The sequence below is a fragment of the Chrysemys picta genome, chromosome 2 (assembly GCF_011386835.1).
Source record: "Chrysemys picta bellii isolate R12L10 chromosome 2, ASM1138683v2, whole genome shotgun sequence".
NCBI lineage: Eukaryota > Metazoa > Chordata > Testudines > Emydidae > Chrysemys > Chrysemys picta.
The window spans coordinates 41,116,713-41,137,930 of NC_088792.1; the positions used below are offsets into that span (position 1 = coordinate 41,116,713).

At 42.1% G+C, this 21,218-nt stretch overlaps 1 protein-coding gene across 8 annotated transcripts in view; it reads right to left on the minus strand.

The window, feature by feature from the left end:
* CACNB2 (calcium voltage-gated channel auxiliary subunit beta 2) overlaps positions 1-21,218 on the minus strand; it is a 382,138-nt gene that overhangs the window by 152,064 nt on the left and 208,856 nt on the right. Inside the window, exon 1 of one of the 8 annotated variants that reach the window (XM_065582999.1) lies at positions 14,088-15,627. The exons of the other annotated variants lie outside the window; for them this stretch is intronic. Within the exon in view, the coding sequence (XP_065439071.1) occupies positions 14,088-14,138 (51 nt within the window). The 5' untranslated portion in view covers positions 14,139-15,627. Of the gene's footprint in view, positions 1-14,087; positions 15,628-21,218 lie in introns of those variants that run through there. 8 annotated transcript variants of the gene reach the window in all.

The window sequence follows — 21,218 nt, forward strand, 5'->3', positions numbered from 1 at the left end:
TGCCCGCCAACAACCGGGGTCTTTTGGTATTACATGTACCCATGGCGTTCAGGTGGATTTGTATTTGGGGCAGCTAGTCCATGCCGCCACTGCTAATTCCCGTGATTCCACAGCTATGCCACTATTTTTAGCATGCTACCTTGATAAGAGCTAGGGTGAGTATCTTTACAAGCTGGGAATCGTAGCCTGAGTGTTACATGATGTAACTTTGCGATAGCAGTTTCTATAGGAAAATGCAGGCCCTGGAAACTGTGTTTCACTTGTCACCTGTTGCTCCACTACAACAATATTTTCCCCCTTTTTGTTCTTTTCTGCATTATTTTTCTGTCATTCCAGACAGCCTGCCTTCCACCCCTCAGCAAACTCACACAGCATGTTAAAAGGTGCAGAGTTAAACTGCAGCCATTAAGTTGTACATAATTTGCCCCCATTGTAGCAGTCCTCACTAGTGACCATGTTGCAAATCATTCTCACTTATAGCCTCCTTTCCCCTTCACCACAGTTGTGGATGCAGAGTTTGTTTCAGAAAAAATGGAACTAGGCAGTGCCTTTAAGACACAATCCCATTCCATGGCATGCAGAGAGCATTACTCCCAAAGGGGCTCACAGAGGTATTCTGCACTGATTTCAAGCACTCTTTGTGCTCCGTTAGCACTGAGATTATATCTGGCTTTATGTACAAAGGCCATCATCTGCAATACAAGTCCACACACAATTTGGCCAGTTTGTAAATGTATTTTAGGAATGGTATATGCCTCAAAGATGGTTGCTGAGAGTGATGAGAATTATTGTAATTTGAAATGTATTAGATATAAAATTCTTGGACTGAACACATTTTTAAATGACAAAGAAGATCTCAAAGTAATGAATAGAATTAAATGTAATATATCCCTGTGGAGCTGCTGGAATACTATTTAAACTTTATTTTTAAACACTGAATCTGCTTATCATGCACAGATTTTTTTTTGGGGGGGGGGGGAGGAGGGGGTTGGTTATTATGGTAACCATTCTCCAACACAATCCAACCTGCCTGGAGTTTTCTATTTCAGGATACTTCAGTGATAACGTTAACTACAGAAGTTTCACAGCTTTAAAATATACATACACTGGGGACACATGTTATCTTGTAGTGCAGGAGGAGATAACATGATAGTGTTCTTGCAATGTCATGGGAAGTCACATACTGTAAGTGGCTGCCATTCTCCTTACAGCAAGATGCTAATACATTCAATCCAAAAGATAACATGTCACAAACAGATTTGACACCTTCTGCAAGGATGTGGGGCCTAAATGCCTGTTTTATTGTGGCCACTTTGCAGCACTTGGACAGCATAAAGGGGCTATAAATATGACAGATTGGGCCGCAGGGGATTAGCCCCATATTATTTGTGCTGTAAAACTACTCTTGTGCAACTCTATGTCATACCCCAGCAGCAAGTAGCATACAGGATGTGGTGATAGAAAAAGGATTGAGTCCAGGCTGCTGACACTGCCTCTTGCGACATAGGCAGCTGAGTGTAAATTGGAGTACCCCTAAGGCCTTTTGTCAGGGCCCAAAACACAAGAGTTGCAAGAGTGCCACCACCCCCATTCCTAAACCAATAAAAGCTAACACCATGAAGATTTGTAGAGACTGTCGTTGCAAACATAGGCATAATTTTGTATCCAAGCAAAAGGTTATATTACAAATAGCACATGAACTTTTGAACCCAGAAACTGCAATACTGGAACCAATCTTTGCATATGTAACCCACACACCTTCTGGGTGTGATGTTCTATCCCATCTAGAGCAATTAATGAGTCTGCTCTACAGCCTTAGCTAACAGCCAGTTGGCTTTCAGCTCATGTGGTAGAGGCTCATGCACCAAGCTCCCGAGATCCCAGATTCAATCCCACCCGCTGACAACTGGGGTCTGTCGGTGTTACACAAACACCACAGGCTCTTTAAATTAAAAAGTTATCTGGGAAAAAATAGTCTGTGACAGGATAGTACAATGGTTTGACCCTTTTTGTCGTACCATATTGTGGCTGAGCTGCTGTACTGTATTAGCTTGCAATACAGAGGTTAAATTTACAAGTCTTAGTGAAGTTTAGTCAACTGTTTTTAATCACATCCACCCACCCATCCACAAAAGTTCCCCAAATTTTGAGAGTAATGGATTGTGATGGGGATCCCTAGTTCCCAATGTCCTTGGGTGGACTGCTCCAAATAAATTGTGGGGATTCCTTAGAAGTATAGCTGGGAACACCAGCCAATGTGAGCAACCAGGATTTCTGGCCTGTGTTCATTTGTTAAGGAGTGCACTAGAGTTGCAGGTAACCTAGTTTCTTTGCAGACTTCTAGCAAGCTCCATATTTGAGACATTAAACTCAGTGCTGTTTCTCTTTCTCACAAGGAAAAGGCTTTAATCCCCAACCTTTATAAAAACATTTGTGTTTATAAAATTAGGTAATGATTTAAGTACCAAGTCCCAAATTGTGAGGAATGACTGGGATCAACTCATATTTTAAAAGTGTTTGTAAACTTTAGTTATAATAGCCCTGCATTCTGTTCTCCTCATTCCAGAAACAAAAGGTTATCTGATGAGGATGGCAATGAAGCAGGTCCCAGAAGGAATTCTGTCTCTCTCTTCCTTTTATTCATGTATGTAATTTTGGCACAAATTAGCATTGCATATTTCTGGACAATAATTTTTTCATTTAAGATGATTCTCACTAAATGTTGTAGTGCCTTTGGCCTCATTATAGCTTCCTATCTTATTTCCCATTCACAGCATGCTTTTAACCCCCCGAGCAATGCTGAGGCTTGAACATTTGACAACGTGGAGTAATGTTGGCTGCCTTGTAGGCATTTATTTTTAAAAAATTCTTGGATAACACAGTTTTGCCTGTTTTTAAAGACACTGCTGAAATGTGAACTCTGGGTAAAATTCACTCCTGTGCAGAGAGGCCTATCTACCACTTAAGTCCCACTTCAGACCTCAGAATAGAGATTAAGTGGGACTTAGCAGTGCATATCCTTTGTAATGGCCCTATTCACTCTCTGTGCTTATGAGTGCCACCTGGCACTGGGCATACATTTTCAACAGTCAATAGGGAGCCAAATACATAACTCTCAACAACAACAGGACTAGTGAACATAATTCTCCATACATTATGGTGAAAACATACTCTTAAGAAAATAAGTGTTTTTGCTAACTGGTGTCATTTATCCTTAGCATTACACAGTTTGTGGCATAATAGATATACCATGATCAACAAGTAATCCTTCTTCTATAGAACTAATGCAGTATGTTGCAAGCCACTAGCAGAGCTCTTTTGCTGAAAAGTGATATGGGATGATGACAAACGCTACCACCTTTGTCCCAAAATTGTTAGATTTCTGTTAGTAATCAGAAATGCAGGAAAGACTATAAGTAGGCAAGGTGGGAACTGGTGTGTAGGTCCCTGTATCCAGTTTATTTTGTATTTATTTTTTTCGATCGCAAGCTGCCTGGTTATTGCCACCAAGAAATTTCCAATAGAAAGATCTGGATATTACACAAAATCCCTCTCTCCTCTCGGGAAAGATTTTCAAATTTCAGGGTCAGCCATACCATGCTAAAGGTACTTAGGCACTGCAACACCTGACCTCTAGATACCCTGCCACCTATTGGAATGCTCAGTCCCGAGTTATGTGCCCAGGCTCCACATGCATTGTATGGGAGAGTTCAGTGCCTAAGGAAAGGATCATCAAAAGCCAGCAAATTAAACAGGAAGCTGCCTAAGCTATCCAGAAGCGAAATGCAGAGGAAAGGGCTTTCAGTCAGCCAACCCTCAAAAGGTACTTAGGGCTCCTGACTAATGGGCTAGAGGGAGGCACCTGTCTCCACCTGGGACTGGCAGCTGTGAAACATCCCCTGAAGTGAGGCATCTAAGCCAGGTCAGCCCAGCCCCTACCAGATGAAACCTACATCTCTCTCAAAAAGAGAGAGTGAGATTATAGGAAGTAGCCTGGTAGTTAGGGCACCCCTTTGGGATGGGGGAGTAGGGACCTTAACTCACATCTCTCATATCCCAGGTGAGTGCCCTCACCACCAGACTACTTGGTATGTGATGCTGGGTGCTCTCAGTCTCTCCTGTTTGAGCTGTTCCATTTTGTATAAATAAATATTCACTGGAGCAGGACTTAAGCTTGATTCTCTCACATCCCAGATGGGTGCCCTAACCACTGGGCAGGAGAGTCACTCTCTCTCTCACTCTCTAGCCCAAGGAATATGTAATTATTTATACAAAATGGAACAGCTTCAACAAGAGAGACTGAGGCAGTCTTAATACAATGATCACCTTTAACACGTCAATATTTATCAAGAGTTTGGATTTTGAGCCATCTCATAATTAGAAAGGAAATAATCACAACCGCTGTACCTAAATAGTATATCATGCTGCTCATACCAATCTATAGTACAAACTGTAAAGCTACTTTTGTATTTAAAATACACTGACAGAGATTTATTTTCTAACTCAAACCATCAACTTGATCATCTTAAACTAGTACTTTCTGGAACTGGAGAGCAAGTTGCTGTGTTTTACTCTATGAAACTTTGCATTATTTGTGATGACTATAAATATAAGTTTACTCATTACACAGAAGCTGGCATATTGTGTGGAAACATTACAATTGAAGATGATGTAACATTTTCCAACTGAACAGTTTTTCTATTTGAAAACAAATTCTGATTAAAAAAATTGAAACGCTTTGCAGAAACATCAATTTTGTTGACATTTTCAATAAAAAAATATCAAAGTGCTTCATTTTGACTATTATAATTTATAATATACAAATCTCATATTCTGTTATAAACTAATATAACAAAATGAAGCACTTTGATACGGTCATTTTGCTATTTCTAAAATCCTTTTATTTTTTTTAGAAATTTAATTCTGCAGGAAACTTTGACTTTTTGTTCCAGTTTGGGACAAAAGAAATTTTTAAAATGATGGAATTCCCTATGGACTATAAATTCAGTTTCAAAACAGTTCTAATTGCATCCTCTCAGAAGTCGGAAGACAAAAATAGACTCACAGACATCACTATCAAAACTCAGGAGGTTTTTAAAAATGAATTATTAATAGACCAAATATTATTATACTATAGCTCTTCATGTATATTACTGTATATTATCCTTTATATAAAATTACATTATGAAAATACTACAATTGCACTGATAAGCACTCAAAAGTCAGAAAAGGAGGTTATGGTTGCATATGCATGTATAAAATATTCTAATAAGAATGTGTATTAGTCTATATGTGTAAGACAGAATTCACAAAAATCTGTCATATGACAAGTAATCAGTGAACAGTAGTTAAATAAATTAAGAAAACACCATCTTAGCAGAGTAATAGTGAAAGTTTTCCTGACTTATTTAAGTTTGCATCTAAATTACCTTCACAGTGAGCTGACTGAGCTGTTGAATTGCATCCTAGGAAGGCTGTGCTGATGGCTAAACAGGAAGTGTACTGTACATGGATGGTATTTAAATAATTTAAACACATACCTTCTAAAGCAGAGATCTTATTACATACGTCAAATACAGAACATTTACACTCAACCATTATGACGATTAAAATAGTGCAAGTGTACCAGAATTGGAAGCCATGAAAAAAATCCAAACATGTTTGACATTTAGATATATAAACAATATGCTGTGCAGTGCTTATATTGTTTGAGAAATAGTATGTGATCATGTAATTCAGAGGAAAGAGTTAATTCCTCACAAATTGCCAAGCCCCAAATGTGATACCACAATGTGTGACAAAGCCCATGATGAGGAACACAATATTATTAATATAGGAAGCTTAACGTGCTGTGTGTTTCATACTGTTAGTAATTATCATTTTTGCTTTCATATTTCTGATGTAAACATTTTTGAACAGAGGAAGTGATAGGGCATCAGATGTGTGTGGAAAATAGGTAACTGGGTCTAAACTGACTGACGTCCCTCAAAGTGAAAGATATTTGAGAAGTTTATAAACTATTTCCTGACTTTTATGTGCGTACAATGTAGTTTGTCTGAAAACATATTTTCATGCATGTGATACTCAAATCCTATCATACAATCAACTGTATAGTAGTATTACTTATTGGACTACCATAATATCATCTGTATTTATTATTACCCAGGAATAAGTATGTCATTGTTTTAATATGACCCTCCCTCTACTTAATTTGGGCAAATGAGGTTTAAATGTGATCTTAAATGAGAGACTGAAATTCCTTAAGTTATTTATGCAGAACTGGTTCTCCAGCAATCTGTAAAATGTCTGACAATGTTTGAGCATGCAATGGTTTTTAAAAGATCCATTCAAATACAGTTTAAAAACACCTTCTACTTTGATATTTAAAAGTTGCTATTGATATAAACAAGTTATCCTAGAAGTCAAAGCAATGGAGGAGGGAAGCAAAGAGGTTGGTTGGGCTGAGAGCCAATATCCAAGGTTATGAAGTCTGAAAATGAAAAAGTAATTATATGTACCATTATTGTTAAAACATTTACTATTAATGTCCTTTGGTCAGTAGGAACACATTCAAAGGAAAACTTGTCTTTGACTGGAATTATTAGCAAAGCTGCAAAGAGGATTTATTCTCCAATGCTGGGAACCTACTATGTCTTATTACCAGACAGCTAATAAGTTTTAAGTGAAGAGCACTCTAGACTGTCAAACTCTCAGCATCATTTCAGCCCCAAAATGTGCTGAAAATTAAACAAGACAAACTGGACTAAAATATGGCACATGCGTCATATTAATGATCAGCTCAAGAGAAAATAAAATTTAGACAAATTCAGTCAACTATTTTTATGCCCAGTAGCTTGTTTTAAATAATAATAATAGCACCAACAATAGATGCAGCCATCTGTCTAGTTAGCCTGTCATTAAATGCATAGTTTTTAGGGTTGTCACATGCTTAAAAAATGTATTAATCGCACACTTAAAAAAATTAATCACGTGCTTAAAAATTTAATTGTGATTAATCGCACTGTTAAACAATAATAGAATACCATTTATTTACATAATTTTGGATGTTTTCTACATTTTCAAATATATGTATTTCCGTTACAACACAGAATACAAAGTGTACAGTCCTCACTATATTTTTTATTACAAATATTTGCACTGTAAAAAACCCCAAAAGAAATACAATACCTAATAGAAGTACTGTGGTGCAATCTCTTTATCACGAAAGTTGAACTTGCAAGTGTAGAATTATGTACAAAAGAACTGCATTCAAAAATAAAACACAAAATGTTAGAGCCTGCAAGTCCACTCAGTCCTACTTCTTGTTCAACCAATTGCTCAGACAAAAAAAGTGTGTTTACATTTGCAGGAGATAATGCTGCCTGCTTCTTGTTTACAATGTCACCTGAAAGTAAGAACAGGCATTTGCATGACACTTTCATAGACGGCATTGGAAGGTATTTACATTCCAAATATGCTAAACATTCGTATGCCCCTTCATGTTTAGGTCACAGTTCCAGAGGACATACTTCCATGCTGATGATGCTCATTAAAAAATAATGAATTAATTAAATTTGTGACTGAACTCCTAGGGGGAGAATTGTGTCCCCTGCTCTGTTTTATCCACATTCTGCCATGTATTTAATGTTATAGCAGTCTCAGATGATAAGACTGCTATAACATTAAATCATCAGCATGGAAGCATGTCCTCTGGAATGGTGACCGAAACATAAAGGGGCATACGAATGTTTAGCATATTTGGAATGTAAATACCTTCCAATGCCGGCTATGAAAAGTGTCATACAAATGCCTGTTCTCACTTTCTGGTGACATGGTAAATAAGAAGCAGGCAGCATTATCTCCTGTAAAAGTAAACAAACTTGTTTGTCTTAGCGATTGGCTGAACAAGAAATAGGACTGAGCAGACTTGTAGGCTCTGAAGTTTTATATTGTTTTGTTTTTGAGTGCAGTTATGAAATGAAAAAAATCTAGATTTGTAAGTTGCACTTTCATGACAAATAGATTGCACTACAGTACTTGTATGAGGTGAATTGAAAAATACTATTTCTTTTATCATTTTTACAGTGCAAATATTTGTAATAAAAATAATGTACACTTTGATTTCAATTACAACACAGAATACAATATATATGAAAATGTAGAAAAACATCCACAATATTTAATAAATTTCAATTGGTATTCTATTGTTTAACAGTGCGAATAATCATGATTTTTTTTAATTGCAATTAATTTTATTTAGTTAATCACGTGAGTTAACTGCGATTAATAGACAGCCCTAATAGTTTTCATGTGACTTTTTCCACAAAACCACCATCGCTATAGTATCCATGCAGTCAGTACTGTAATATAAACACAAGTTTCCCTGAAATGCACATTATAAGCCACCTGTGTATGAAGCCACTCAGAGAAATAGTAAAGAATGGACTCTTAGGATCAGAAGTTGAAGGAATTTTATTGAGTAACAAAAGTTACAAATGTCTGTGTAGTTTAGGGTTACCATATTTCAACAATCAAAAAAGAGGACGGGAGGAGCCCTGCCCTAGCCCCGCCCCTGTCCTAGCCCCGCCCCCGTCCTGTCCTAGCCCCGCCCCTGCCCCTTCCACTCCCTCCCACTTCCTGCCCCCTCAGAACCTCCAACCCTCCCCCCCACTCCTTGTCCCCTGACTGCCCCCCAGGACTCCACACCCTCCCTAAGCCTCCCTGCCTCTTGTCCCCTGACTGCCTCCTCCTGAGACCTTCCCCACATCCTAACTGGCCCCCTAGTACCCTACCCCCCTACCTGTCCCCTGACTGCCCCAACCCTTATCCACACCCCCACCCCCTGACAGCCCCCCCCAGAACTCCTGACCCATCTAAACCCCTCTGCTCCCTGTCCCCTGACTGCCCCCTCCTGGGACCCCTGCTCCTAACTGCCCTCCAGAACCCCACCCCCTACCTAAGCCTCCCTGTTCCTTATCCCCTAACTGCCCCTTCCTAAGACCCCTCTCCCTAACTGCCCCCCAGGACCCTACCCCCTACCTGTACCCTCACTGCCCAAAACCTTATCCACCCTCCCCCAGAAAGTCCGCCCCGAACTCCCCCCCCCGCTCCTTGTCCCCTGACTGCCCCCTCCTGGGACCCCTGCTCCTAACTGCCCCCCAGAACCCCACCCCCTACCTAAGCCTCCCTGTTCCTTGTCCCCTAACTGCCCCCTCCTGAGACACACCCCCCCACACCTGTACCCTGACTGCCCAAAACCTTACACCCCCAACCCCCAGACAGCCCCCCCCAGAACTCCCAAACACCCCCCCCGCTCCTTGTCCCCTAACTGCCCCCTCCTGAGACCCCCCCACCTATACCCTGACTACCCAAAACCTTACACCCCCAACCCCCAGACAGCCCCCCCCGAACTCCCAAACACCCCCCCCGCTCCTTGTCCCCTAACTGCCCCCTCCTGAGACCCCCCCACCTATACCCTGACTACCCAAAACCTTACACCCCCAACCCCCAGACAGCCCCCCCCGAACTCCCTGACCCATTCAACCCTCCCCCCTGCTCCCTGTCTCTTGATTACCCCCCCCCGAACCTCCCTGCCGCTTCTCTGGCCCCCGGCCCCCTAGCACGCTCGACAGCGGGGGAGGGCAGCAGGCTCGGAGCTCCAGACGAACAGCCGGCGATCTGTGAGTGCAGGGGAGGGAGGGAGAGGAGGGGAGTGGTGTCAAGTTTCAGGAGGGAGGAGGGGGAAGTGCAAGCAGGGCTCTGGCTCTGGCTTTTGGAGCACCGGCTGCTTTGTAAGCGCGCGCACGCTCTGCATGGGAGGGGGGAGGAGGGGAAGTCCGGACATTGACAAATTCCCCCCGGACGCTATTTTTAACCCGAAAAAGCCGGACATGTCCGGGGGAATCCGGACGAATGGTAACCCTAGTGTAGTTGGAATGAGCATTATAGTGATTTTGATGTCTTCAGTAACTCTCCCCTGCAGTGAAGACAATTGCTGTAAGTTAGAGCAGCCCAGTGGCTAAACTAACTTACAGCAGAGCTGCACTGTCTCCTGACACAGGGAAAATCCAGGCAGCACAAAAGTGACTTAGATCCACCTTGGTCTTCTCTCCTCCTGGGCTGTGCATCTTGAAAGGCACAGAACAGACTTCATCCCATTGTTCTTTAAGAATTCCTAGCCTTGCTTGTAGCAGATTGCAAAATAAATAAAAGATAGTCAACTACAATAATAAGTTCCACTAAATGATACAAGTGTAAGGGGACTGTTGCCCCCTTACTAACATTCAGTGGGGGTGTTATGGTTGGCTAGCTCCCAGCACTAAAAGAGGAAGGGTCGATGGCAAATCAGGAGCCTGAGACTGACAGTCCCCAGGAACAATGGGGAGAGGCCAATGCTCCAGATCAGCCTGATTGACAGGTCGGGCAGGCTAATCAGGGAGTCAGCAGGCCAGGGGGGTCCCTTCCTCCATGTGAACTAGAATTGCCTGAGTCAGACAGAGTGGGGCTGAGCTAAGGAGAGAGCAGGGGCCCAAGCTAAGTTGCTGGAAGCAGAGCTGCAGCCCCCAAAGCCAGAGCACAGCCCAGAGAGGCCAGACAAGCAGCCCAGGAAGCAGGTCAGAGCTGGGAGCAGAGTCACAGAAGCAGCCTGCAGAGCAGACCTGTCCTGGGAGCAGAGCTGCAGCAACCAGAGCCAGAGGGGCCAGAGAAGCAGCCCAGGGAGCTGACGGCAGAGCAGCAGCCGTGCTGAGGCAGTGTGGAGCTGGAGCTGGAGCAGCTGCAGCCAGGTATGGTGAGCAGCTGGGAAAAGCGAGGGGGGACCCCGGGCAGTGGGCCCAGCACAGGGAGACGCCTCAGCCAAGAGGCTCTGCAGGCCAGACTTGGAGGGGGATCATAACCCCGACCGGGCAGGGGCAATGCTGGGAAGAAGGGTCCTGCCATCTAGAGCCTGAGAGTGTGTGGCCAGAGCAAGTGTCCAACCCGCAGCGTCTCTGCAGCACAGCCAGGGCCTGAGAAGGAGTCTGGGACCTACAAGGAACAGACTGTGAACTGCCCTGACATTCCAGAGACACTGTTTGTGATGTTCCCTGCCACAGAGTGGGGTGATGTGTTTTCCTTTAACCTTTCCCATTTTTCCTTATTCTTTTTTTAAATTAATTGTTTATTAAACAACTTGTATTTGCTTTAAATTGTATGAAATGATCAGTGGGTCAGCGAGGTGCCCAGTGCAGAGAGAGTATCCCGGAGTGGGGAAACCCTAGCCCCTGTCCTGGGTGACCACAGCAGGGTTGGGGGTCGAGCCCCCCAGGGATCCTGGGCCCAGCGTTGTCGGGGTTACGAGGACTCTGCCAGACAGGAGAGTGGAAGGGGAGTCCTCAAGGGCAGGGAGGCCTCTGGGTAAAGGAAGTGGGAGCAAGGACTCAGATCCTTTCACTAGCCCACTTCACTGGGGGAGTGCAGAAGCCAGGAAAGTTCCCCACAATAGCGGGACCATTCCCCCGCTTACACAAGTATAAATAAGGGAAAGTGTGTTAAATTCTCGAAAGGTCTTATGTAAACTGGCAAAAGCAAGGATAAATATTGTGGCAGTATATACATGGGATACCACTCTGCCTGGAATCCTCTGCAATTCCTATCCACAGTGGGTAAGTTAAGGACAGAATGACAGCTTCAGTATACTGTGACCAACTACTGAGTCTGCTGTTACAGATTCTTACAACTACATAATCCTATGTATCTCAATATTTAGTATGTTGGTGGTTGTGCAATATGTAAGTTTTCAATTGACTTTAATAGTCAATTTTTTTTTTTTTTTTACAAAGGATGTCCTAAATTAGGGACACAAAATATATAGATGTGGATGCATATATGCAAATTCACATGCAGAATAGGTACTCACATGCATGAAATGGTCAATTGGAATTTGTGTGGAATTATGTATTCTGTCTAATTGTGCTGCAACATAAGTGCCAGTTTTTCAAAAGTTATCATTAATTGTCACAAAGTGTGGGGGAGACAAGGCCCTGCACCACACCTTGCACCCCCCCCTGCCCTGCAGCAGCTCCCTGCCCCCCCTCCACCCTGAGATGCCCCCCCCCGCAGCAGCTCCCCCTCCCCTCTGCCCTGAGGCAGCCCCCCACGGCAACTCTTTCATGAAACTCCTATAAATTTTCCTCAAACCTCTCCCCATCCCTAATTTTACTTAGGTTATCAGATCTCCAAATAGGCGCAGTACAAAATCAGAATCATAAAAAGAAAAAAAAATGCTCTGACAAGACATGTAGTGAAATATTGTATTAATGAGCATTGAATTTAAGAATACTTTAATAAAGGTCAACTGACCCACAGAATATAAAACAAACTTGAATTTCTCATTGTTCTAGCTTAGAAGTAACACTTCATTTTCTATGACACACAAAGATTTTTAAGAACTGAAGTGAGGATAGGACAGACTATAATAAAAACCACTGAAACATATTCATACCTTGTTACTTTCAATGAATACTGTTTGTTTTTTTAAAATGGAAAGATGTGGAATAACTACTTCTGATAGTAGCATCTTTTGGCATTTGGCAAAAGATGGCATTTTTTGAGTCACACTGGCAAATGTTGGATGCCTGGGTTGCACTCAAAAGATTCATTCTATTTGGCATATTCTGTTGGTCTGGTTCTCTACTGCCTTGCAATTTGTGAAATCATTTAGACCTGTGTGAAGGGGGAAGCACACAAGATCATCACTAGGCCAGGAGCAAAGCAATGGAGATGTAGGCCCTGAATCTTTATATCCAGAAATGAGTATATCTGTGAGCACACTGTTTAAATTCTCACATTTGAATAATCATATTTTTGTCTTAAATTTTCCTCTCAACCAAAACAAAAGTATTTTTCAAGTAGCTTTATAAACTTTGCAAGCATTTTCTAAAGGTGGCTAAAACTACAAGTATAATAGCTGATTTTCATGTAAGTGCACTCCTTTACATCTATACGTAAAACAATTTCAGGGGCAATATGTCCTCAGATCTCCCATCTCCCTAGTTATAGCACACCATCATTTCTCTACTCTGGCCAATGCAAACACATTTAATCTTTGATAAAGAATAGTAATGGACAGTAAGATAATGGTGTGAAAATTAAACAACAAATCATCTTTTGTATAGCTATTCTTAAATAATCCACTAAAAGCAATCTTGGTTTCTTCACTGAGGAAAGAGACATAACCATGCAGCCATTACACAAGACAAAGCATTACTGGGCTTTAGAAGAAAAACACTGGAGCCTGAAAAACTATTCTGATGCTTATGTTACAAATCTTCACTGCCAACATTATTTAAATCTCTAATTAAAAAAAGGCTTCAAGTTCCTATTTCATTTAATGTTAGTCACTCATCTCAGCCTGCTTTTTTTTTAATCTATCCTCTCTTTTCTATGCTGAAAGACTACAATACAGAACAAACAGTAATTCTGTAAAAATATTTGATATCTTGTTATCTTTTATTTCAGAGCACAGCTCTGGCTTGGATCTGCCACTCTGGGACAAAGCTCTCCTTAACTATAGATAAAATAAACACTCATGATCCTATTATAAACTAATCTAATCTGAACGAAAAAGATACAAAGTGCAACTTGTGTCTATAAAGAAAATGTGTACTTCAAGGTTATTGCCAGTAGAGAGTCCCATTGCTCTCACATGGAAGGAGATATACAGTAAAGTGTTTAAGTAAGACCAATGCTAAAAAATGTAGAACGCACACAGGCTAAATTGTTATGACTACACTTCTTACAGTTCCAGACAGAAGTGCTCTCAGCAACAGCCTCTTGTAAGCTCCTGCATCCTCCTAGTATTTGCAGTTTCTCATAATAACAAAGATTCAGCACTATTTAGCAAAGTGAACGTTAAAAAGAGAATTAGGACTGTTAGTAAAAAGAGTACCATTTTTAATAAACAAGATTTCAGCACAGCTAGATAAGAGAAACCATTACAGAAAAGTGTAACAGTTTAATTGCAATTAACTTAATTTTGTTAACAAGCAACATTTTCAAAATGAAAGCACACTGAGCATTTGGCCTTCATTCCTTCACCATTTGCTTACCCCCAGAATAATGTGCTTAGTTTGAGGAGACATCATACATCTGTCATGCATGTCAGACTACTTCAATGTGGACTAGACCCTCCAGCAGGAGTACTTCTCACAGGAGCAAAATCTCAGAAACAAAACAAACACACCAGTAAAAACTAAAGACAACCAAGTCTGGTTTGTTAACCATCAGCTGAGTTCTTTTTCCTTCTAAGGCCTGATTTAAAGTTCTAATTTTGCCTACACAGAGCTTTACTGTTCTTCAGAGATTTCTCTCAGCTGTTGATCTAATTCAGTTCCTATACTAGGTAACAGCTCAGCAGTGAACCCCATCAACATCAATTAACAAGTTAGGGTGGAGGAGGGTTTTCTCCGTTATCATCTTAGAAAAGGAGCTTGCATGCTTGTTGGAGTGATCTAAAATTTTATTTTCAGGTGCATGCCTGGGAGCAGGCTTAGGCCAGAATGCTAAATAATGACAGACTTGTTGCCTGACCTCCTGTAAATATATAACAATTGGTTATCCGTCCAGAAGTAACATAGTTTGTTTGTTTTTTAAGAAGGAAACAATAATTGAAAAGTATTCCTACATATATATAGGCGAGCAGACTTATTGTTTCCTATGCACAGTTATTAGAAGTTGATATATTAAGAGGGGTTGTGTGTACAAACATCAACTCAAATTAGGTTGAAAATCTCATTCTGTGGTTATTTTTAAATTATAAGATTTTACAAAGAGTATCAACCATACTATTTTGCTTGTGAAAACAGCTACTTCAAAAAATTCACTGTTTTTTCAAACAAAGGACCCAATCCTGCCAATATTTATGTGTGAGGACTTTTACACATGTGAGTAGTCCCAATGAACTCAATGGGAATACTCATGTACACAAAGGTACTCATGTGCTTAAGTGTTTGCAGGATTGGAGCCCTACTCTTTAAATGACTATGTGGATTAAGTGTAAAAAAGAATGTAGTATTTATCATGGTATGTTGGATACATAACCATCAAAGCAAAATGTCCCCCAAAGTCAGAGGACTATGCACTTGCAGCTCTAGCCGAAGTCAATTGGAGCTGAATGCACACAGCACCTCTAAAGATCAAACTCCTAATGTGTACTTCTTTACACAAGTCAAACTGGGATGAGCTACAAAGTTTAAATGCAGATCCAAACTTTCAGAAGTCCAGGACATTGAGGGACAATCTTTTTCTTCTGTGTTTGTACAGCAGAGTAGGAGTAGGATCCTGGTCCATGACCCTCCTAGGCACTTCAGTAACACAAAAAATAATAATATTTGTTTGGGGTTTAGATCCAATTTGGGGCCATAAGAAAAATTTTATGACGAGTTTTTTTTTTAAACTGAGATTATTGGCTTCAATTGTCATGGTCAGTTGGTTTAAATAAATGCTTTTATACAGTGCAATCAATTCTGATATGTGTCAAGGTCAATAGAAATGAAAGATGTTAATGTTTTTCTTTTTTCACTATCTCTGAAAATGTGATCTGTTTGTGAAAGTGGCATCACACAGCTCTGCATCAACCTACAGTTTTCCTCTGTATTAGTATTAGTAACTTTTACAGAAGCAATGGTTACTTAATGTAACTGTGATTTTTTGAGATGTGATGCAAACACGTATTCTACTTGGGTGTGTACGCACCTAGTGTACTGGAGCCAGAGAATTTTGCCTTAGAGGGGCGGTGGCACACAGCCCATCCACTGGGTATAAGAGACAGTGCTGCCCCAACCTCTCTCAGTTCATTCACACAGAATGCCCAGATATTAGACTCTGATGCAGAGGGGTCAGAGGATGGGTCATGGAATACATGTCTGCATCATATCTCAAAGAGCACAGTTACAGTAAGTAACCATTTCTTCCTCTTTGAGTAGATGCAGCTGAGTATTCCACTTACGTGACAAACAAGCAGCATCCCCAAGGAGTGGGGCTCTGAATCTATTTAAACAACATGAACTGCAGGACTGCCTTCCCAAAGTTTGCATCTGCTCAGGAGACCACCGTAACGGCATAATGGTTGTCGACGTATGTGTCGACAACCATGTGGCAGCCCTGCAAATATCCAGTATTGAGATGTCACTTAAGAATGCTATTGACATAGCTTGCACTCTCCTAGAATGAGCTCACGCCTGGAGAGGAGGTGTAACCGAAGCTGTTGGTATGCAGTCTTGATGCAGAAAGTGATGCACCTAGAGATGGTCTGTAAGGAGACTGCCTGTCCCTTCATATGGTCTGCATATGACACAAACAGATGAGGCGAAGCCCAAAAGAGTTTAATCTTGTCCAGATAAAAGGCCAGATATCATCTGATGTCCAACATGTGAAGACACTGCTGCTCCGTAGATGAATGTGACTTAGGAAAAGACACAGGCAAATATACTGCATGGTTTAAATGAAATTGAGAAATCAATTTGGACACAAAGTTTGGGTGCGGCCACATCACCACTTTTTCTTTGGAGAATTGCATGTAAGGAGGCTCTGCCATCAGTACCTGCAACTCACATACTCTCCTCGCAGATGTTATCACCATGAGGAATGCAGTGTTTTGACATCACCTGGATCACCTGGATCGATCGGTCTTCAGCTGTTGTAAAGACTGCGCCGATCACAACATATCCGCCTTTCTTCTCCAAACGTTCGTCAGAAACGTTTAACAATGTGATCTTCTCATCTTCTTGGAGGCCGACTGGGTGATCTTTTCTGTTCTTGCGGATACCACTCAGCAATGATTGTCCGTGAGCTGTGCTATGTGGCCCACTCATCGCATCTTGTTATATCTGCTTTCCACGACAATATCTTTCACACCGCTGCATTCTCTGATCATTTCATGTGGGATGCGATCCAGAAAGGAAATTCCCAACATAGCTCATTCCATTGCCCTTTCAGCTACCAACAGCCGCTGCTCTTCTCTCTTCGTCAGTGCCCATGTTTCACTGCCATACAGCATGGCTGGCAGTACTGTTGAATTGAAGATATTTGTAGTGTGGTCTTGTCGATTTTTCCTTTGAGGATGTCCTTGATGGAATTAAATGCACACCATCCTGCCCGAATCCTTCGCTAGAGTTCTCCGTTTAGGTCTTGGCGCATATTAACTTCTTGGCCCAAATATATGTACTGTTCCACTTCTTCGATTTCTTCTCCTGTTACCATTATTCTGGCTTTTTGTAAGACATCCGATCGCATGTATTTTGTTTTGCAGCAGTTCATCTTCAGGCTGACCTGAATGCTTTTCTTGTTGAGTCTTCGTAGCATGCTCTGCAGTTGGTTGGTGCTTTCAGCAATTAGTACAATGTCGTCTATGAATCAGAGATGAGATAATCATTCTCTGTTTATGTTGACACCACTCCTCCAATTGATCTTGTTCATAACCATTTCGAGGCAGGTGGTGAATAGTTTTGGTGAAATCGTATCTCCTTGCTTTACACCTTTCTCGATTGGGATGCAGAGGAGAGTTTCGAGGAGAGTAATGTCTGTTGTACATCCAGTATTCACTTCCTTCAACAAATTGATGTACTGCGTGTTAATACCCTGCTCTGTGAGCGCCTTTAATATTGCATTAAACTCGATGCTATCGAAGGCCTTTTCATAGTCGACGAAAGCAATGCACAGCGGGAGTTTGTATTCCCTCACTCTTTCTAGGAGACTGTCAAGGCTGGATCCCCACTTTGAACTTTAGGGTACAAATGTAGGGGCCTGCATGAAAAACTTCTAAGCTTAACTACCAGCTTAGCTCTGGTTCGGCTGCCACCATTTCAATGGATTCCCTTCCTGGGAAGCCTTGAAAAACCTTCACCAAATCCCTGGTGAAAACAAATCCAAACTCCTTGGATCTTAAAACAAGGAGAAATTAACCATTCCCCCTCCTTCCTCCCACCAACTCCAGGTAAATCAAGATCCAAAACCCTTGGATCTTCAAACAAGGAAAAATCAATCAGGTTCTTAAAAAGAAGGCTTTTAATTAAAGAAAAAGGTAAAAATCATCTCTGTAAAATCAGTATGGAAATTAACCTTACAGGGTAATCAAACTTAAAGAGCTCAGAGGACTCCCCTCTAGTCTCAGGTTCAAAGTACAGCAAACAAAGATAAACACTCTAGTAAAAGGTACATTTACAAGTTGAGAAAAACAAAGGAAAACTAACACGCCTTGCCTGGCTATTTACTTACAAGTTTGAAATAGGAGAGACTTGCTTAGAAAGATGTGGAGAACCTGGATTGATGTCTGGTCCCGCTCAGTCCCGAGAACGAACACACTCCCAAACAAAGAACACAAACAATAGCCTTCCCCCCCCCCCCCAAGATTTGAAAGTATCTTGTCCCCTTATTGGTCCTTTAGGTCAGATGCCAGCCAGGTTACCTGAGCTTCTTAACCCTTTACAGGGAAAAGGATTTTGGAGTCTCTGGCCAGGAGGGGTTTATAGTACTGTACACAGGACAGCTATTACCCTTCCCTTTATAGTTATGACAGAGACATAAGAGAGGAAAAGGGCAGGATGCCAGAGACTTGAATGGAGGTACCATGAGAATTACTAAGACTCTGTTAAGGTTCCATAAGGGAACCAGTTCCCACACCAGTGGATGGAGATGAAGGATTTCTTTCAAGAATCTCACCATCATGGCATTGGAAAAAACTCTTATCTTCCATGAATGGGAGGATGACAGGCTGAGATCACCACTGGATACACCCTCAACGAGCTAAGCATAAGGCCCAGCAACTGAAGATGCATCAAATACTTCAAGCTGTCTCAGATACTAGCCAGCGTGGGCTGAACTCCATGGGCCAATGACCACACTGAATAATGCTTCCACTTTCCCGAACAGGCCATCTTAGTAGAAGGTTTTCTACTACTGAGTAGGACCTGTAAAACAGCCACTGAACATTGCTCTTCCTCCTCATTCAACTTTGGAGCAGCCATGCTGAGAGATGCAGAGAGCTGAGCAGGGAATGCAGAGTGTGACCATGATTCTGCTTGAGTGGGTTGGGATGGAAAGGAAGGGATATGGGAGGCTGAATCAAGCAAGGTGGTCAGAAAACCAGCACTACCTTGGCTATGCTGGGTGACGAGGATAAACTTGGCCTGATCTGCTTTCAGTTTGAGTATGACTTGTGGAATGATCGGGGTTGGAGGGAAAGTGTACAGGAGAGCCAACTGCCAGCTGAGATGGAAGGAGTGGATTAGGGAACCTGAACTGAAGCCCCCTCGAGAGCATAACAGACAGCATTTCCTGTTGTCCCTTGTAGTGAACAGGTCAATTGTTGGGATGCCAAAAATAACTCTCAGAATACTGGGCTTAAGGAAAAAAATTCACGCTGAGATGATCTGAGAGATGATTCTGGATCCCGGGCAAGTGTTTGGTTAAAGGAGTGATACTCTCATTGATGCAGAACTGCCACAGCTTGATTGCCTCTTGACAGAGCACTCTGGTGTGTGCTCACCCTTGCTTGTTCACACAATACATCAGGGTGGTTTTGTCAGAAAGTATGTGAAGTACCAAACCCTTAATGCAGTCTAGGAAAGTGAGACAGGCATTGTAAATGGTGCAAAGCTCAAGGACATTGATACACAGTTGAGCTTCCTGCTCCAACCATAGACCCCAAACCGTTAGCAACCAGACGCAGTCTCTAACCTATCAGTTTGAGATCACACACTGAGTCAGTGGCATAGCAGAGCTTAGGCTCCAACAGCCTTTACTCCACATATAAATCATTAATTCTGAGGCTCACAATAAAGGACTACTATATATAATTTAAGGGTTTGTCTTCCTTGTAAAAATAAATTGGGGGCAACACTACGTCCCATCCACACACAAAAGCCTATAGCTCAACTGTGGTGGTTCTTTTAACTCAGATTGGCAGGCCTGTCAGGGGACAAACTCCAGCTGGAGTTAGCACAACTCATCAGCTGGTAACACCATCACTCTGTGCTGCTAATAATGACTATATAGTGCGGCAAGGCATCTCCTTTGACTCACCGGCCTCAGCGTTTCCCCCTCTGGTGGTGGGGCCTGAAATAAATCAGACCCACTCGAGAGAGTTGGTATTCCTCACTCAGGTTCTATTTTTGAATATTTACAAGGTGGACCTCAGGGTAAGCCCTAGCAGTATTCTCCTGCCAAACACAAAAAGGGAATCTCTCTCCCTGCCCTGTCTCTGGGGTGTTGCCTTGTTATGCTGGCTTCTGGATGCCAGTCCTTCTCCAGTCCATTGGCTCAGTTGCTTCTGCTATACCAGTGGTTCTCAAACTTTTGTACTGGTGACCCCTTTCACATAGCAAGCCTCAGAGTGCAACCCCTGTTATAAATTAAAAAACAGTTTTTTGTATATTTAATACCAGTATAAATGCTGGAGGCAAAGCGGGGTTTGGGGTGGAGGCTGACAGCTCACGACCTCCCATATAATAACCTTGCGACCCCCTAAGGGGTCCCGACCCCCAGTTTGAGAACCCCTGCTCTATTCTAAGGAAAGCAGCCTTCCACCCAGGAGAAGCCTTTTCTCCTTGCTGCCACTAGCTCTGCTGCAGCTTATCTCTTCTCCCTCTCTCTCACCAGAAGGTCACAGGCAGCCCTTAACTGGACTCAGGTGTCCCTAGTTGACCTGAAGTAACCTCTTTTCAGTTCAGGGGGATAAGAATCTTTACTATGGTAGGGCTGATATATTTGCCTTCCACCACTCTCTGATAGCTGTCCAGTCTGACTTTTTCACAGTAGCTAGAGTGTTATTTCACAACGTGGCTACTCGCACTCAAACTAGGCTAACTAACTTGAGTATAGATAATTTGAGTTAACAGTTCAGTGAAGACATAGCTATAGAATTTTCTAAGGCCATGTCTACAAGGGGACACTCAGGACAAATCTACAATGGCGCACGCTCTAGCGCTTCTGGTGAAGACACACTAGCTGATTGGACACAAAGCAGATTGTGTCCATATATCTATTTAGGCAATAGAAACTGCAGGGGACCACTGCTGTGGGTGAAGCTACCACAAGGGTTAGGGCCCCTGCTTCTACTTTTTTGCCTCTGTCTTCACGAACAAGGTCAGCTCACAGACTGCTGCACTGGGCAGCACAGCATCATGAGGAGGTGATCAGCCCTCTGTGGAGAAAGAAGTGGTTCGGGACTATTTAGAAAAGCT